We start from the raw sequence: 19,201 nt of genomic DNA, 5'->3' as shown, positions 1-19,201 counted from the left end.
CAATTATTTCCAACCCCCTAAAAAAATGGCAGTTCAATTATTAAATATTAACAATTGAAAACTGCTTGAACGCGAGTAATATAATAGATCGAACTTCGCGACTTGTACAATTTTACGGTCATCGGAACTTTTTTTTTGGATTTTTCTATTCAATGTCAACAATTTGTTTGGATTTTTCTATTTAGTGTTAACAATTTATTTTAAAATCGGACTAAATTTAAATCGTAATTTACTTGACTAAATTTGAATTCCACAATCGATCAGGGAGTAGCGCTCCGTAGAAGAAGTTGAAAGATAAGAAAGCCGACATTCTTATTTTGAGGGCCAATCACGTAGATATAGAAGGCCACGTCCACAGTAGTGTCCCATAAAGGTCGTTCCACGCGTCCTATAACAAGAGACGTGCTTCGCCGAATAAATACGTGTATCCTTCAGAGAACGCCACTCCCATGCAAAGGTGGTCAATTAGTTCAATTCTTCACTCTATAAACTATTCTCATCCATTTATCTCTTTTCAAAATTCAAAAAACAATTATCTTCATTTTCTTCCTTCTGAAAACTACTATTGTACAGTGTACACATTTCTTTCGAAACCCAAAAAAAATAAATAACAAAATTAACCAAGACATCATGGAGGCACAATTGCACCGTCCACAGGATACAGGGTTGCACTCAGGTGAGAAATTGTTAATGAAAATTGAGAGGAAGTGTTATGTTTATTTATTTTATTTAATTGTTTGTTTTTATGATGATTGAAGGGGAAGAACATGGTCAAGTTCATGATGAAGGTGAACATCATCATAAGCAATCAGTGTTGAAGAAAGTGAAGGCAAAGGCAAAAAAGATCAAGGATCATCTAAAACATGGTCTTGGACACGAGCATGGCCATGAACACGAGCACGAGCAGCATTCACTCCAAGGCGACGAAGAAGAAAATGATGATGAAGAAATGGAGGAAGGTGCAGAAGTTCATGGTGGACCATGTACGTTCTCAATAATTTTAGCATATTAATTAATTACTACTTAGATAATTGCTTCCTGACTTATGACTAGTGAATTTTTGTTGCAATTGGCATGGATTAGATGCTATTAGGAGTAAAGATATTCCAAAAGAGGAAGTTGTGCCAATGGGCAATTTAGAGAATCCAACTAGCCCAAAGGAGGATCGTTATGATTCTAAGATGAAGAATGAAGATGTGCATAGGCCAATTTTGCAGAGGCAAGACGAATTTGCGAGGCCACCCTCTTTGGAGGGGACTCACTTCCCCGAAGAAAGGCATAAACCTGTTTTTACTGAGACGACCAAGGGCATTGATGATGATCATGTTACTGCCCTTGGAAAACATGAACATCAAGGACATGAAAATACTGGAGCACCAATGGGCCTAACGGATCATCATGCTGCCCACAGACCAGTTACTGCTGCCGAAACTCGCGAAACTAAGGGCTTTGATCATCATGTTACTGCCCCTGGAGCACAAGGTCATCAAGGACTGCAGGGGCATGAAAATATTATTGGAGCACCAACAGGCGTAGTGGATCATCATGCTGCTGCCGCCCACAGACCAATTACTACTGCTGCGGAAACTCATGAGACTAAGGGCTTTGATCATCATGTTACTGCTCCAGGAGCACAAGGCCATCAAGGACTTCAGGGGACTGAAAATATTATTGGAGCACCAATAGGTTTGGCGAATCCTCACGCTTCCCATTTACATGAACAGATGCATAGGCCACCTGTTGTTACCGATACAGGAGCCCGTGGCCGTGGGGAACTAAATGATCAAGGACTGCAGGGGCACAAATTTAAAGTACTAACAGGTTTAGAGGAGGATCCTAACGTTCCTAAAGACTATCCAAATCCGACAAACTATCAAAGCAAAGTCACCGATCCAACAGGCGCCAGTAAGTTTTACTTCTCTGTTCAAATTGCTATTTGACTAGTTAAGGTAAAAAGTAACATAGATGCTATGTATTTTGATTGTAACAGACAATGAGGAGGCAGGTGTTAGTCCACTTGTTCAATCATTCGAAAAAATGGGAGTGAACGATGTTCCGGAAACAACACGAATAAGAACAGAGCCAAAAGCAGGGGATTTTCAATTTGATCAAGGAACAGAACATAGCCAGTATACAGGATCACATGATCAATTTGCTCCGCAAGAATCGCCTACAGTTTTCCCCTCAGTTCGTGAAAATACTGAATCAATTCCTAAGAGTATCAATCCAAGCAATCCAGAGGATTTACCTCAGGACACACTAACTGGGAAACCAGGTAGCTATACAGAAAAGCTTTCATCCGCAACATCAGCAATTGCTGATAAGGCGGTTGCTGCTAAGAACATTGTCGCCTCCAAACTCGGGTATGGTGGAACAGAGGAGGAAACTCAGGCAACAGCAGGCGATAAAGATGCAACAAAAACAACCTCAGCAACTGAATTTGCACAAAAAGCTGCAAGCGCAGTTGCAGGAAAACTTGCTCCGGTTTATGAGAAAGTAGCAGTTGCTGGTAGCACAGTCGTGACGAAAGTTACAGGACATGAAAACAGGGGAGGTGTTGATGCAGAGCATGAAGTGAAGACTGATAAAGGGGTGTCAATGACGGAGTATTTAGCAGAGAAGTTTAAGCCTGGAGAGGAAGACAGAGCACTTTCTGAAGTGATTTCAGGTTCACTTTCAAGACAGAAGGAGAAAACAGAGGAAACAGGGGAGGCAAAGCCAATGGGGAAGGTGACCGAATCAGTGGAAGTTGAAAGGCGATTAGGTCCTATTGAATCCACAAAGAAAGAAGAAGAAGTTGGTGCTTCTGGAGAAACAAAAGTTGGTGAAAATTTCGGACAGGGGGTGATGGATAGGGTTAAAGGTGCTGTAAGTACATGGCTTGGGAAAGGTGTTGAAGCACAGGCAAATGGTAAGCAAATATATACTTTCTTGCCCATTTTGATATCTATTGGCATTGTAAATTAATTTCATTTTTGGGTTTTTGTATACAGATTCTGCTACGGGTGGAGGCGCTGTTGTTGGGGGGAGGGGTTGAATGATCAAACCATGTTTTGCTAAATCTTCAGCAACCAAGCAATTGAAGTTGTTACAACGATTTCTTTTACTTATATATATGCGTTTTCGCCTAATTTTCTTGTTGTTTTGTTTATGGGAAAAGTGATCAGGATGCTGATGATTTCTAGGAAAGTTATACTTTGAATATTATGTATGTTGTTTTGTAAGTGTTCCACTGAAGTGTGTACTCATATTACATGTAACTTTTTCTGTATCTATTGGTGGTGTATTCCTCAAAGGCCAACGTTGTTAGATTTGTATTGAGTCCGTCCCTTCAAATTTTTTTCTGGCTAAAAGTCTACTGAAATTGAACTGATTATGTATCTGTTCAATTTGTAGTAACGCGTAAACTCTATATCGCGCTGCGCTAATTTTCATCAATCTTAAGAAAATCTAGAGCAGAGACGGAGTACAGCATGCATAATAATCTTAAAGCCTTGTGAAATTTAATTGTATAGGTCGCTAAATCAACGTTTTGTCACTAGTTGTGGTTTGGATTCAGAATTTATGTGAAGGGGTTTGAAATATAAAGAAATAAATATGTGAAAATTACAAAATGAAAACTGAGCGAGATCTTGCCTTGTCATGCCGCGTTAAGTTTTTTTTACTTTTACCCTATTCATCGAGCTTTTTTTTTAAATATTTCTTGTGTTTTTTTCTCTTTTATATTGCAGTGTTCTATTCTATTTTTTTTGAATTTTTTTTAAATTCAACCACTAAGATATTATAATATATATTTATAAGATAAATAATTGACATTGTCGATTTTTTAGTTCATTTAATTCAAATTACTAGGTTAGTCATTCTTGAAAAAGACAAATGATGAATAGAACAAATAAGTTTAGTTTAGAACTGAAAAAAGAAGAAGAAAGAAATACTATAAAATTAAGGGGGGAATCAATTAATTAGATTTTATTAAAAGATTATTCACGACTTTTAAATTTCTTCATTCAATTAACTTTAATTTAATTTCTTTTATATAATATTTTTTGTAAATCAATTTCAAATTTAATAATAATTCATCGTTAGTATATGAAAAGAGACTTATGTAGAAATAAAATGAAAAGTATAAATAAGAAGAATAAAAGACAAAAGTATCTATCATATGTCTAATAAATTTAAACAAAGATAAATTGAGAAAAAGAAATAGCACAGACAGAAAAATAATGATAACAAAAATAATAAAGCTTTACATTGAACCAAAAACAATGATCATTTCATTGAGTTGGGATTTTGAGCACGAAACCAGAGCCCATTCAGCAAAGCAAACAAAAACAAGTGGGAAAATGTTGCAAGTGAGAATCGAACCCGAACCATCTCGCTCAAAATTGAACTCCTTAGCCGTTGTCCGATGAGCCATGCTTCTCTTTTGTTTTGAGAAGGTTCATTTTAATATATGTACTCATAAAATCAGAAATAGACCTTATATATACATACAGTGTAATTTTTCGATGAGAGGATTCGGGTGAACCCTGACCTCCACGTGGATCCGCCCCTGGTTGTGGTACTGATGCATTTTTTTCAGAGAGAAATTTGATATACGTAATCACTAGTTATAAGTTCATAATCACTAATTAGTTGACGTACTAACTAAATAGTTGGTGATAATTTTTTGAGTTATAATTTCCACTTTAGGTGGGGTACACTATTATTAAATGAGTAAATTTTGGGTGGATGAAATTATTTAATGGGTCGAACAGGTTTGGCATTTGTATGTATTCAGATTGAGAGCTAGCTAATACATAGTTAATTAGGCTAACAATATGAGTCATCATTACGCATGTACACAGTTTCTGTTATCTGTTAATGAAAGAATTGTGCCAAATTCTAGAAGCCATCAAAGATACAAATGGAGTTTTCATTCAAAAATTAAAGGGCCTACAAAAATGGACAAAGGAAACATTGTTTTACGGAAAACAGTACAACTAAATTTATATACGAGGTTAATGATATGCGTTATCTATTTAGTCTATATAGCTGATTATTAGCAGTTGAATATTGTGCAATAAACTAAGGGGCCGTTTGGTTAGTATAAAAAGTTGCATTACTTTTATCATGTTTGATAGAAATTTTGTATTAGGTGGAAAAGTCAACATAACTTATACCATATTTGGTTGGTAGAATTCTACATGTTGTATAAAAGTTATTCATGTATTAATTTTATACGGTGTTTGGTTGTGTTTTTTATAGTCCTACATAATTAATACCAACTTAACTTATGAGAGAATCTATGTATAGGTTATGCAGGGTAGAAGGTGGAATAAGTTATGCAGGTATTAGTTATACATGTATTAAAATAGTAAATTACACATTTACCCTTATTGATTTATTTTTAATTAGTTTCATTGAAAATGTTATCCAACTATGCTATTTTCCTTTTTTTTAATACACGAACAACTTTTTTTTTCTGTTTTCATTTGAAATCCAAATGTAATATTTTATTAATATTACAAATTGAATTGTATACAGCGTTATATATTATTAAATATATTCCGCTTCTTTAATTAACATGTATTATTATTTTGTTTAGGATGTGAATTTATACATAATTCATATATTTGGTATATTAAAAATGTGTAAACAATATATACAACATATTGATAGAATATTTACATTATATAAAATAGGATATTATAATGTACTTGAAATATATTAATCGTATTTTATTTTTATAAGTTATAAACATAAAAAAATAACAAAATGAAAAAATAACAATCCCAATTAAGTATAGAGGGAGAACATTTTTTCTTTACTTTTTATTCAAAAAGAGGGAGAATTTATACTAGTTGCTTACTTATTTATTTGTAAGTAATATATATTAGTTTACAACAAATTCAATATTTATTAGTTAATAATTTATGCATTGTGATCTCTACATAATTAAATAATATATGCATAACTAATACTTGCATAATTAAACCCTGCATAACTAATACCTACATAACTAAAACCTACATAACTAATACCTGCATAACTAAACCCTACATAACTCTAACCAGTAACCAAACGGCCCCTAAATCCCCAACAATTTCTCCTCAACTGTCTCATAGAAGAGGAAGACCCATCCAAACACGCTAATACCTGCATAACTCTAACTAGTAACCAAACGGCCCTTAAAGAATCAAAATGCGAGTAAAGGAGCTATGAAGCTTTTATGGTTCAGGGTTATAGTAAAAGTTGAATCTAAAAAAAAATTATGTATAATTTTATGCGAAATAAAAAATAACATAACTAATATCTATATTATTTTTCTTTTCTATGATTTTAATCATTCACTAAACGAAGGGTCACATTCAAGCAATTGGATGAGTAAAACAAAATTCTTTTTATAAAAGTCGGGCTACGTGATATTGAATTCAGAGAAAGGGATGTTACACGAGGCTACAATTGTCCAAAATAAGTGCGCGCACAATAAACAACTAAGCATTAATATCAAAGCTACGGTAATAATTGTGGTATTTCACTTGTGAAACTATATTTCATTATTTTGTATTTTTGTATTTTATTATTTTGTATATCATCATAGACCATAGTTAATAAAGGTGCATGGTGAGAATCACAATTGCAATAGTTTATGCATATGATCCCAGTATATTCTATGTATAACATAAATTTACTAAAATTATTGTTATATGAACTCATAATTTTAAAAATTTGAATGTCTCATATGAAAGTCTTAAAAAAATTAAATTCATAAAAGTCAAATTTCAAATTCACTTGAACAAAAGTGCATGTACAAATCCATTATAATATACTCCCCCATTTCCTATTAATTGAATTTTTGAGGCATTTTTCATTTTTCAAATTAACTTAGTTGTTCAATTTTTCAAGACTACTTTTTAGAGTGTTCTTCCAATTTTACCCTTCATTTGGATTTTCAATGTGATGACTTCAATAAATTTAACAATAATTAATAAGGGTAACAATGGAAAACTATATTCAATTTACGTCTTAATCTACTTTTCTTAAAGAGTATGAAACACCTCAAAAATTCAATTAATATAGAATGGAGGGAGTACTATATTATTAGTTTGATATAAACTCTTTAATATGGTCGTGAATGCCAACATATTCATGATTTTCCCATTTTTCTCCAATAAACTCAAGAGAAGAAATAAAATAGATTTCATATTTCCAACATTATACCACCAATAAAAAAAGAGTAATTATTAATTATGTAACAGCAAGAATCAAGCAAAAAGTTTCTCTAACATTTTATTTTCTCTAAAAAAAAAAAAAAAAAAAGACCAAAAAAGTAGCCGATTCATAGTTGCAATTTGAATACTTCAAATAGAGATGATCTTTCACTTTGCTTCTTCTTTCTTCTCTTCTTTCTTTTCCTCCTTCTTCTCTTCCTTTTTTTCTTCTTTCTTTTCCTCTTTTTTCTCTTCCTTTTTTTCTTCCTTCTTCTCTTCCTTAGCTGGTCCCACTGATAATATATCAACTTTACCAACAGCTTTTTTCAATTTCTTCACCACTGCTACTGCATCCATCTCTCCTATCACTGTTAATTTTTGCTCCTTTAGATCTGCTGCTATTGAATCTACACCTGTTTAATTATAAACTAATTCAATTTTACTGATACTAGATCTTCAAAATCAGACAGGGGCATTTTAGTCAGTAAATAAATTAATTACCTAAAATATCAGCTGCAGCTTCTATGGCTTTCTGCTTTGTCTTTTCATCAGACATGGTTAGCACCTTCATTACAACTTTCATCTGATGGATTAACGAAAAAATACAAATATTACTTATTCGACAGCTCAGTTGATTGGTTACCTAAAATTTTATCTTTTTGATAAAGGTTCGATTCTCCGCTTTGTAATTTCAATTTAAAAAAGGGGAAGGAGAAAGATCTATTGGACTAGAGAAATCTATAAAAGGGAATTAAGTTAAAAAAGAACAAAATTAAAGAACATACAAATATAGAATATGTTTTTTTTTTTTACAGTACCTGAGCCATTTTGGAGAACTCGAAGGAGTGCTTTGGATACTTGTTTGACGAAAATGAAGAAGCTTAAAAAATACGCCGTTATTATTATTATTATATAGGGGACAAAAACAATGAGATGTCAAAAGGAAAAATATTTTTTTTCATTAAAAAAGAAAAGAAGATTTGGTACCCCGTATTTGTATTAATTTAATAAAATAAGTAATACTTACAAATGTTTATACCTAATACTTAATTAGATTTTTTTTACTAATCCTCTCACTTAAACATGACGTATTAGGGTCCGTTTGAACATAACTTTTTTTTCTTTCTAAAATCGATTTGGTTATACCTATAACAATAATATTATATCCCATATAACTCGACAAATGAAGAATAATGAGTAAATTTAGACCTTATTAAGATTAAAAAATTCATTTTTGATAGATCTTGATTTAAAATATATATATTCAATTTCAACTTTTACATATATTTTAATTGATTATAAATATTACTAAAAAAAATCAAGGGTGACGGAACATGAACAAACATTTTGGGTGTCAAAACGTGGGTGTGGAGAAGTCTTATGCTGACCAGAAAGATGCTGCCTATGACGCATTTTGAGTGGAAATCTAGGCAGATTGCATATACTTTAACCTATTAGGTCCTTCAATTTCTCCCTTTTTTTTTTTTTTTGATATATGACCCTTGAGATTTAAATGTTTTATCCAAAAAAAATTATATTCAAGCAAATAGAATTAATTACTTACATTACAAAACGATCCTCCAAACATTTTTACATGTTTTTGTGTATTAATGGGAAAAAAGAGTAAGATCTGAATATTCTTAAGATTTCGATTTTCTTAAGGTTGAGAATTTTGGGGAATTATCTATATGTTGAATTTCCGTGAGCCAAAATTAAAGTTGAAAAACCAGTAGGCAAGAACCACCCATTATATTACAAAGAGAAAGAGGTGGTTGGGGTGGACATGGTATGATATATACCAAATTATTAAATTATATGGAAATTTTTAATATCGTAGTTTTAGTATTATGATATTTGATGACGTGGTATATATTATATATTTTAATTTTTTTGATGTTCGATATGATATTTGGTATTTAGAAATAATTTACTGAAATATCGAATACCATATGGAAATATGTAGTTACATAAATAACACACACACACACATATATATATATATATAATTAAAATACAAATAAATATGCAATCTAGTATTAGTATATATAAACTAAATGTTTAGAAGTTGAAACTTTGACTACTCTATTTTGATTGAAATGTAATTGATTAACAAAATGAGTTGTTTGTACTTTATTTTGAATATATATTTATAAATATGTAACATGTTAGTATGGTACAATTGAGACATTTTTTTAATTGTCAAAGTAAAGGTACTATATTTTACGAGTATATATTAGTCAAAGTTGAACAAACTATGATTATCGATTTACCATATCATAAAATACCAAAACCAAACTTTAATATACCGAATCATACTGAATTAAATTGGTATAGTAATAATATAATATTTTGAAAAATGAATACTGAAATTACGATATCAAAATTTTCAATTATTGTACCATACCATGCCCATCTCTGGTCACAGTTATATATTTCCAAGACCTTATTTCAACAATTTCGGAGTTGAAGAAATTTGAATCTTTATATTACAAAGAGAAAGAGGTGGGTAATTGCTAATGGTGACAATGACCGTATATAGTGATTGATTGTGACGGTGGATGATATACCGTGATAATTTAAAATTGTGATGAATGACAACAATGTTTGATGATATGCAATGATGATTAATAGTGGTGATTATCGATGATAATGTGTTGTAGTGATGATTGATAGTGATAATTGTACATAATAGCTATTGATGTTAACGATTGTTTGTAGTGATTAGTAACATTAATGAATGGAAATAAATGGTAATAGTCGATAATGATGGACGAAATAATTGTGCTTGATTATTATAGGCAATTGCAATTGTAGTGAATAAATCAAATTGATGAATTGATATCTTAACCATTAAAATTTATTCACATCAAAACACAATTAATAGATAAGATTTGAAAAATTAAAATTTAATCTAAAAAAAACTAACAAACTTAATAACTGAAATATAACTAACTAAAATTAATGCCTTCATTAAATGCAAACAAATAAAATTTTAATTAGTTTGGTGTTTGGAGGACAACAGGTCACCCTTAGGCCCTATAAGCTTAAGATATGTTTGGTATCAAGAAAAATACTTTTATCGAAAATAAATAATTTACTTATTTTCTAATATTAAGTAAATAAATATTAGAAATTATTCTAATAATGAAAGGGTCATTTCCACTTTTACCCTATTTTGTGTTAATCTTTACTATTTATCCCTCATAATGACAGTTTTTTCATGGGACATAAATTTACATAATTATATCATAAGTATATATAGAATAAAAGAAATACTTCTTGATAAATGGTTCACATCTATTTGAATGATATGATTTGTTAATTTGTAACTTCTTAATGAAATGATGTAAATTTTTTAGAACACTTGAAATTATTTTTTTATTATAAAAGCAAGAGTAATGTTTCAACTTTCATTACATTAACTTTATTTTAGCTTGGTGAAAAAAAAAAAACTTTGACTTAGCTTCATACATTCTTCTATGGATGAAAAGGTAAATAACGTGTCTATTTAAAATTTATAAGCTAAATATACAACAGAGAAACAAAAAAACCACTCTTTCTTTAACCAATTCTCCATTATCTCAAATAGTCATTTTTCCTATTGTAAATTTCTGAACATTTATATTGATGCAACTTCAAACTTTTCAGTCAGAATATACATACTTTATGAAAATTGAAAGAGCTCTGAGACTTTATGACTCGCCTTGATAATTTGTATCAAAGTTGAATCGAAATTATTTTTAAAATAGTGACTTGTTACGACATACTTAGTATTTATATCGATGCTTATTGTTTCTAATTTTTGTTTGATATTAATATTGAGGATTTTTTTCTAACACTACGCACTTGTCAAGAGTTAATATCTCAAAAGGTGACTCAACTTTGAAAATTTATCTTGTAAAGTTATTAAACTTTATTTTGTATCAATAAAATACTCAACTTATGCATTTATATCAATAAAATCACTCAACTTAAACATTTATTAAAAAAATATATTTTTTATATCTAATCACAATTAAAATAATAAATAAATAGCTTAAATTACTACTTTATTACAAAATAAAATATTAATAGATAATTTCATTTGATAAGTTAATACTGCTCCATTTGATAAATTAATACTGCTTCATTGCACTGATGCCTACCACTTGATCTGATAGTTTAGTCAATTTCAATAATTTATCAATTTCATTTGATAAATTACTATTGCTTCATTTGACGGTATAACAACACTTGCTGTGATGGTTTAATCAATTTCTTGTTTGAGTGAATGACGCCAGCTTGAAGAATTTTAGGTTCAAGTTTGATAAATTTATCTTTTATTTTCAATTTTATATTATTTTATAATGAAATAGTAATTTTGAGTCATTTATTTAGTAGTTTAATCATGAACGTAATATAAAAAATAACTTATTTGTGGTGTAATTTTTTTTTTAATGATGAATATGATTGAGTGATTTTATTGATATAAAGAACTAAGATAAGTGATTTTTTTGATATAAAATAAAGTTTAATGACTTTAGTAGATAAATTCCTAGAGTTCAAGATATTAACTCACTTGTCAATGCAATGTAGATAAATTAAATATCTTTCAACATCCAAAGAGTTGGATGATTTGACGAAGAAGATTGCATGGGAAATGGGCTAATTGCTATGACTAGGCGTCTACATTTAGGTCTGACTCATGCAATTACTTCACACTTTATTCAAATTATATTATTCACCATCAAACCTCACCTAATTAGTGAACGCAGCTCTGGTAATTTGTAATATTGCATTGTTCTCACCCCCACCCCCACTCATTCTTATACCTAGACCCTAGCACTAGTGATATGAGTCGAAGTGTCTGTTTGAATTAGCTTAATTTTAAGTGTTTTTTACTTTTAAATACTTTTTGTTTTTGTTTTGAAGGTGTTTGAAAAGGTTAAAAAGTACTTTTAAGCACTTACTCTAGATTATTTTTTTAAAAAAATAAGTCAAAATTCAAAAGTTCGATCTCTCAAGAGTAGGCCTCGTGTGCACGAATCCATTCGGTTGGGTTCAATTTTGGTCATTGTTGACTTGAAATTTTGAACTTTTGAAATTTTCATCTAAAATTCTATCCATTCTAGGTCCAATTCGGTTCTTTTTTTTTTTTTTTTTACTTTGGTTTGGTTATACAAATTGATTTATCCAGTTTCGAAATATAAACAAGTAACTATTTTCATTTCAATTTTAAGGCAAACATAACCAAAAGTAACACGATATTAAAATTACAGAGCAATCATATTTAAATCGAAAAATCATAGCATTTTATGATTAAATTTGTACATCTAATTCTCGAATCGATTCGGAAATTTAGGCAGAGCCGATTTGTGCACAGCCTACTCAACAGTGCATTTTTCATCAAAATATTTCCACTAAAAATGAAAGGCCTAAGGACTATTTATAGACAAATTACAGAAATACACACCTTTTGTTTCACTTATTTCTATTATCCTCTATTACTTTTAAAAATTTCCAAAATCCCTTATTTCTTTAATGTATCCGAGTTGCATATTAATGTATCTGAGCCAGTATTTAATGTATCCGAGCTAGTTTTTAATGTATCCGAGCTACATATTAATGTATTCGAGCCAGTATTTAATGTACCTGAGCTATATATTATGTATCCGAGCTACATATTAATGTATCTGAGACAGTATTTAATGTATCCGAGCTTCAATTATTGTATCCGGTATTTTTAATTTTTAAGAGATTAATGTAATTAAAACCTTATTAGAAATAAATTGTAATTTCATATTAAAACTATGAGATTTATGTAATTTACCCATTTACATTACCCCCAAAAACTAACCGTAAAGATTACATGTGTAACCGAAAATTGCGAGAATACCCCAAATTACAATGATTACCAACCACCACCAACTTACAAAAGTAGCCTAACGTTCTTGATAGCCATTTCTTGTAGGAACAATATTATCATGAGGATGCCCCCAACAAATCTAAAAACGTAACAGTAGAATAAATAAGCTCATGAGTATACAACGTTACAAAAGGAAATTAATCAAATTTCACATAATGGTGCAAGCATGAGGATTATCATCACTGAAAAGAGAAGCAACTGCTTCATCTGATGCTACTGCTACTGAATAAACTGATGGAGTGTGAAAAAATGTATGAACACTCGGGGCTGCAACGTTTCGAGATGTATCGTAGTAATGGCTTATGATGTGATTTGGGTACTGATAAAATGAAGCAAAATGTGAGTAACCAACTGGATATGGCCATGGCTCTGCTGCTTTTCCTGCTCGTTTTATCGCCTTTAACACTTTCTTCTCCTCCAATCCGTAACCTCTTGCTGTAACTTTCTGCGTCTCCATATCAATGTCTATTGTTTCTACTCCTGATGAAATAGTATGTTGTACACCATTATTTCATTGAATATATGTTTACTCGTAACTATCAGATAAATTAATTAACCAAATGGGGAGGCTACTGTATTTTTGTTTGTAATGGGATTTGTTCAAATTATGTATTCAACTTAAAGTTAATTTCTAATGGAAAGTTGGGTTAGACCAAGTTATTGTTCTAACCAATTTGTACTTGTATTGTTTCTAATACTCCCTCCTCGCTCTGTTTCAATTTATTTGTTCTATTTTTCTTTTTAATGAGTTTCAACAAGAATATTTCTTTATTTTTGAGAATTACTATTAGATTTTAATTTTTCACATAACATGTTTAAGATCGTAAAATAAAAAAGTATTTTGATATATTCTACACATCTTTAAATTAAATTTATAAAATACAAAAAACTTCTTTATTTTTCTAAATTTCATGTCAAATCAAAATAGAACAAACAAAATGAAACGGAGTTAATAGTAATTAATATTGCACAGGGTATTGGCCATTAGGACTTTATAGTAATGGTGCTCTGTTCGTAACACTCTATGAACAGGGGTCAAGGGTAAAATTCAAGACTATGTCTATTCCACCCTCGTGTACTCAACTTGTGAAATTATACTAAATATGTTAGTCCTCTTCGTACTTCACTTATGAAATTACATGTTGTTGTTGTTGTTCTAGTGATACATATATAGAGAAAGAAAAGTGTTTTTTTGGTGATGTTAGTGAGCAATGTGACTGACCTTTAAGCTTGAAAATAGCTTTTCTAAGCTTGGAAGCACATCCTTCACAATCCAAGTTTGGAACTCTTACCTCCACCATAATCTGCAACATATATAATATTAATATTAGCTATATTCTCATTTACAAAATGTTATATAAATACATAGAAGAGAGGAGAAAAAGAGACTTACAGACATGTTTGATGGAACAAATTTGTTGCTAAATTTCTAAGACTTTTGAGAAAGAGAGACCTTAATTATGGCTCTCCTTAAATTTGTTTCAACTAGGACTACCTAGGTAAGTTCTCATCTTTAATATACTACTCCCTCCCTCCTGTTACATGTACCTACCAATATAAGTGTTAAGTGAGAGTCGACAAGTTCTAAATTTAATATTTGTACATAACTTATAACCAGACTTCTAACTCTGTTTCTAGTGACATCTAATAAAGATAAAATAAAGATGGTGTCATTGAATAATTGTCAAATAAGAAACAATGATATTCTTTTCGAAACAGACCAATAAAAAGATTACTCATATATTTTTTCTTTTCACTTTTACTTGTTATTTTCGTATTTGACATATGCATTAAGCAAATAATTATTGACATGATATTTTACCATATTACTCCTATTGATTATTGTTAAATATTGAGTCTTGAAAAATAATTTAAGAAATAAGTAACTAATATTAAAAGTAAAATATGAAAAAAGTTAACTATCTTTTCTTGATACGTAAAAATAATTACAAATAAAAGTGAGGAAAAAGAGTAAATTGTGACCGAAAGAACAACATCAATGAATAATATTTTCTTATTAAAGTGACACTTATTTTAGATCGACGGATCACAAAAGTAATTGTATTTATGAAGGTAGCTAGGTTGGACAGGGGTACTAATTACTGCTCCCTTCATCAAAACATAGCATTGGTTTTTGAAATTTGAGGCGTGGACGTTGGCGTGATGATCACCTTTCCCCCCCACCACCCCAATGGCCCAATAACCCAAAATACCTCTCTCTCAAACACTATACACAAAACAAACTGAATCTGATTCAGCTTTATTTTTTTATTTTCTATAAAAAGTTATCACGACAAACATACTATAATATCATCATATGTAGCCAATTAAGTTGACAACTGGACCAAGTGTGCCAAAACAAAGTTGTTGCATGCTTTCATGCAAGTCTTGTTCAAATATCCTTGCTAGCTAGCTAGGTGTAATTAATTCTTTCTTGTGTTCATCACTATATATATATATATATATGGACTGATGAATTATGATAAGGTATAATTGTTGGAATAGTTTTCAAAGGTCATGCATAATCAAATAATGTGATGATGAAATTAAACCTAGGATTTTACTCATATATGACAGTATAAACTATTTTCATATTATATAGTCTAGACATGACTAGTATATGCCTTTTAATTTGTTGTACCACGTGACTTGGATCACTAGTTGTTTTTCTAATTTATGTAATATAGTTTGATTTGATACAAAATTTAAGAAAGGGGGACTGAGTTTTGAAGCTTGTAGTCTTAACAAGTCATAGATGTTCGAATGAATATATATCATTTCAATAAGAATAAAATCGACTTAAAGTTATATTTTTACTAAATATAAGAACATGTAAAAAAAATTGAGACTGACTAAAGAGGAGAAATGAGTTAGCTAAATTGAGAGTACTAATTAGTCTCATATATGTTATGTATGGTTATAAGCCGTAATTATCATTTAACGAGTGACTTAATTTTGTACAAATTTTCTTGCATTATAAATGTATGATATATACGATAGTGGTGAACTTTTGACTCAACCTCTGATTAATCATTAAAAAATCTATAATTATTAAAATTTTAAACCAAGTAAACAAGATTATCAATGAGTTTAATGATATTTCGAATTTATAAAATTTAAATTCTCAATTCTGGTCACGGTAAGAGTTAAATTCTTGGTGGTAAGATATGGACTATATATGTGTTAGAGAATATTCTTACAAAAGGCTGCAAAAATAATTAGAAAATGACGTAAAGAAAACAGATTTTTCCGCAAAGAAAATCACACTCTCTCAGCCTCTTTTACTATTGTAGTGAACTATTTTCATGTTGACAAAGATGAGAATGCTCATAACACGAAAGCTTTATTTGGTAGCATGATTGGTACAAAAATGATGATGGTGGAGTTCAATAATAAATAATGATGGTGGCTGCCAATAGCATATCAAACACAATTAATATGTAGCACATTTTCTCATTACCATTTCAAAATTTCAAACACCTCTATTGCCACAGCGTCCAAGTAATTATTACTCCCTCTGTCCCAATTTATATGACTTACTTTCCTTTTTAGTCAGTCCCAAAAAGAATGACACATTTCTATTTTAAGTAATAATTTGCCTATAAAATGTCTTTTTTACCCTTAATGAAATGATTTACAACCACACAAATTTCTATCATTCATTTTGGACCACAAGTTTTAAAAGTCTTTCCATTTTTCTTAAAGTTTGTGCCAAATCAAAGTACATCATATAAAATGGGACGGAGGGAGTAGTATTTATTGCTAGTTTAATAATAGTTGTCCACTATTATTTGATACAGAGATTAAGAAATATTAAATGATAGAAATAATTTTACCAAATCACTCTTATTAAACTGATCTTTTTTCCATTTTTTAATTAAAAGATATTAAAGTTAAAATGGTAAAAATGTTCAAAAAGATAAAAATAACATAAGTAAATATCATTTTGGCCAAAAGGATTTTTCCTAAATATAAGTCATCTAAATATTGAAAAATGAATAGTATTTAATAGTAAGAGTAAAATAGACATAACATGATAAATTATTCATTGATTTTATAAATGGACACATATTGTTAGACATTTTAAAATAGGAAATTTTTCAAAACAACAATATTGTAGCTTTTAGTGGACTCCTTAGCAATAGTTTCACTATTTATTTAAAATGACAATATTTTAGTTTGTTAAAGAATGAGTTATGTATTTATTTTATTTTAATTAATTTGAAAGAATACAAATAATTAATAACATAATAGAGAAAATCATGGAATAGAAAATTTCAAAAAGGAAAAAAAGATTTTAAATATAAATCAGTTACGTTTTGAAAGAGCATATGTTGCCATTTTTTCTTTCGAGCGTTTTTTCCTTGTTCTTAAGAATTCCAATTTTTTTTTTCAAAAAATAGTTTTGTCTTCCGAATCATTCAATTGATAATTTTCAAAGCTTCTTCGAGTTGAATTCGGCATATTCTTGAAACGGAGGTTTTCAAAATTCACGACTATAATTTCGTCAGTTCCATTGAATTCAAGAAATTTCGACATCAGGTATTTTTGTTTTTGTCTATTATTGTATTTGTTTGGATGATATACTCGTATATCTCGACTATAATAGTGAGTTGATTTTTTTCTGATTAAATCGGTGAAATCTTTATATGGTTTGATATTTTTAGCTTTTTTATTGGATGTTTTGTATCCAAACTATGATGTAGAACGATTGAAAGTGCTTGATTTTTTTAGTTTCGTAGATGTTTTCTTTTTATTTGAATGCATACAATATTTTTGTATCCCATTTTGTTAATGTAAACAGTAACAATATGAGATTTTCGTATCCCATTTTTTTTGAATATTTTTGTAACACCCCAGAAATTTTTTGAGCTAAGACTCGAACCGTTCTTCGTAGTGAGTGAGATTTTTGTAAGGAATTTAAAATTTCTTCAGTATTAAGGTCACTAGAGGTAGTACCTTAAGTTTCAAGAAGAACTTAAGAGAAAAGCATTCAAGTCATTCCTAGTTTTCCTTAAGTTTTGGGTCAACTTCAAACGACCATAACTCCTAGTACAGGATGAGTTAGGTGAGATACAAGATAGAAAATTAAAGCCCTTCAAGTCCTCTTTCCAACTCCACCGAGTTTGCTAAATTTCGAGCTCTGAGTAAAAAATTATGACTGATTTACTAACGACGTGCAAACCTTGCAGCAGCTCCGCGATGTCTCCGCGACGCGGAGCCAATACGGACCTCACTGCCTGGTGAAAAATCATTTCGACTCCCAACTCGTTTTAATTATTTCTTAAAAGGTATTTTAGTCCTAAAAACCCTTAGGAGGTCATTTAAATTGCCCTAAACGTGTAGAAAATCAGTTTTTCTTAAATCTAAACCCTCTCATTCCCTCCAAAGATTCTACGCTCAAGAAATTCAAGAAAAAAACTAAGGCTAGGGTTCTTCTTCAAAGGTTTTCCTTCAAGTTGCTTCAAGAGGATAATTCTTTCAGGTATGTAAGCTTCCATAGTGTTGGGTTTGTTCATCCACATGCCAATCATGTTAATTTCAGTTTTAAATTCGTTCTAAAAGTTGAAGCTTTTGATGTTCTTGTTATGTATTCATGAATTTGCTTTCGTTCTTGAATTGGGCTGAGATTGAGGAGTTCTTGAGATTAATGTGTCGATTTATAGAGGAGTTAGAGTTAGATTCTAGTGTACATGTGCTGGGTATCTAAATCTAAAGAGAGATTGAGAAAAAGGATCAAATTTAGGCGAATTGGGGTTAGAAAGCGAAGAAGAAATTTCGTTGAACAAAATTTGAAGGTGGTCGCGCGCCGCGCGCCCAAATTTGAAATTTTAGCTTCGCGTCGCGGAGCTGACACGAGGTGTTCTGCTTCAAAAAGACGTTTTCAAAACCAAATTTTAAAAGCCTCTCCGCATCGCGGACCCACTCTCAAATATTGATTTTCAGTCTTTTGTCATGTTTAGTTATCTAAAATCATTCCTAAACATCATGAAACTTTTCCTATCACAAATCACAACCTTGAATTCATAAATCACATTCAAGGTAGAGTTGAGAGTTAAATTTTGAGAATTCTTTCGAACATTCTAAGAAAGTCCTTTAAGTC

General features: G+C 30.4%; 3 protein-coding genes across 4 annotated transcripts; 1 reads left to right on the top strand and 2 right to left on the bottom strand.

Moving 5' to 3' along the window:
* The first annotated feature begins 514 nt into the window (after positions 1-514).
* Positions 515-3,321, top strand: LOC102596667 (low-temperature-induced 65 kDa protein-like). 2 transcript variants are annotated; one of them, XM_015311283.1, is made up of 5 exons: positions 515-676; positions 759-983; positions 1,084-1,905; positions 1,988-2,911; positions 2,994-3,321. In XM_015311283.1, exons 1-5 carry the CDS (start codon positions 631-633, stop codon positions 3,035-3,037), a joined length of 2,061 nt encoding a protein of 686 aa, XP_015166769.1. In that variant the 5' UTR covers positions 515-630; the 3' UTR covers positions 3,038-3,321. The 2 variants fall into 2 exon arrangements, with proteins under 2 accessions (XP_015166769.1, XP_006353392.1); XM_006353330.2 differs by having other exon boundaries at positions 516-676; positions 1,991-2,911.
* Positions 3,322-7,169: 3,848 nt separating this feature from the next.
* Positions 7,170-8,121, bottom strand: LOC102595341 (translation initiation factor IF-2). Its single transcript, XM_006353241.2, has 3 exons — positions 8,012-8,121; positions 7,695-7,776; positions 7,170-7,606 (listed from the first exon to the last, which is right to left on the bottom strand). The coding sequence occupies exons 1-3, from the start codon at positions 8,018-8,020 to the stop codon at positions 7,362-7,364; spliced, it is 336 nt and encodes a 111-aa protein (XP_006353303.1). The 5' UTR covers positions 8,021-8,121; the 3' UTR covers positions 7,170-7,361.
* A 4,887-nt stretch (positions 8,122-13,008) lies between these two features.
* Positions 13,009-14,657, bottom strand: LOC102595012 (heavy metal-associated isoprenylated plant protein 26). Its single transcript, XM_006353240.2, has 3 exons — positions 14,492-14,657; positions 14,321-14,402; positions 13,009-13,578 (listed from the first exon to the last, which is right to left on the bottom strand). Exons 1-3 carry the CDS (start codon positions 14,495-14,497, stop codon positions 13,247-13,249), a joined length of 420 nt encoding a protein of 139 aa, XP_006353302.1. The 5' UTR covers positions 14,498-14,657; the 3' UTR covers positions 13,009-13,246.
* Positions 14,658-19,201: the final 4,544 nt, after the last annotated feature.

This window comes from Solanum tuberosum, unplaced genomic scaffold (assembly GCF_000226075.1).
Source record: "Solanum tuberosum cultivar DM 1-3 516 R44 unplaced genomic scaffold, SolTub_3.0 scf00154, whole genome shotgun sequence".
Classification (NCBI taxonomy): domain Eukaryota; kingdom Viridiplantae; phylum Streptophyta; class Magnoliopsida; order Solanales; family Solanaceae; genus Solanum; species Solanum tuberosum.
The sequence above is the reverse complement of the archived record's forward strand: the minus strand, read 5'-3'. Positions and strand labels throughout refer to the sequence as shown.

What these genes read in the sequence shown, in the direction of transcription:
- LOC102596667 (XM_015311283.1), top strand. Translation starts at nt 631, where the DNA reads ATGGAGGCACAATTGCACCGTCCACAGGATACAGGGTTGCACTCAG. An exon ending in AGAAGTTCATGGTGGACCAT is followed by an intron (nt 984 to 1,083) that starts GTACGTTCTCAA and finishes GGCATGGATTAG; the next exon opens with ATGCTATTAGGAGTAAAGAT. An exon ending in TGTTGAAGCACAGGCAAATG is followed by an intron (nt 2,912 to 2,993) that starts GTAAGCAAATAT and finishes TTTTGTATACAG; the next exon opens with ATTCTGCTACGGGTGGAGGC.
- LOC102595341 (XM_006353241.2), bottom strand. An exon ending in AGCTGCAGCTGATATTTTAG is followed by an intron (nt 7,607 to 7,694) that starts GTAATTAATTTA and finishes ATAATTAAACAG; the next exon opens with GTGTAGATTCAATAGCAGCA.
- LOC102595012 (XM_006353240.2), bottom strand. An exon ending in AGCTATTTTCAAGCTTAAAG is followed by an intron (nt 13,579 to 14,320) that starts GTCAGTCACATT and finishes CTATTTCATCAG; the next exon opens with GAGTAGAAACAATAGACATT.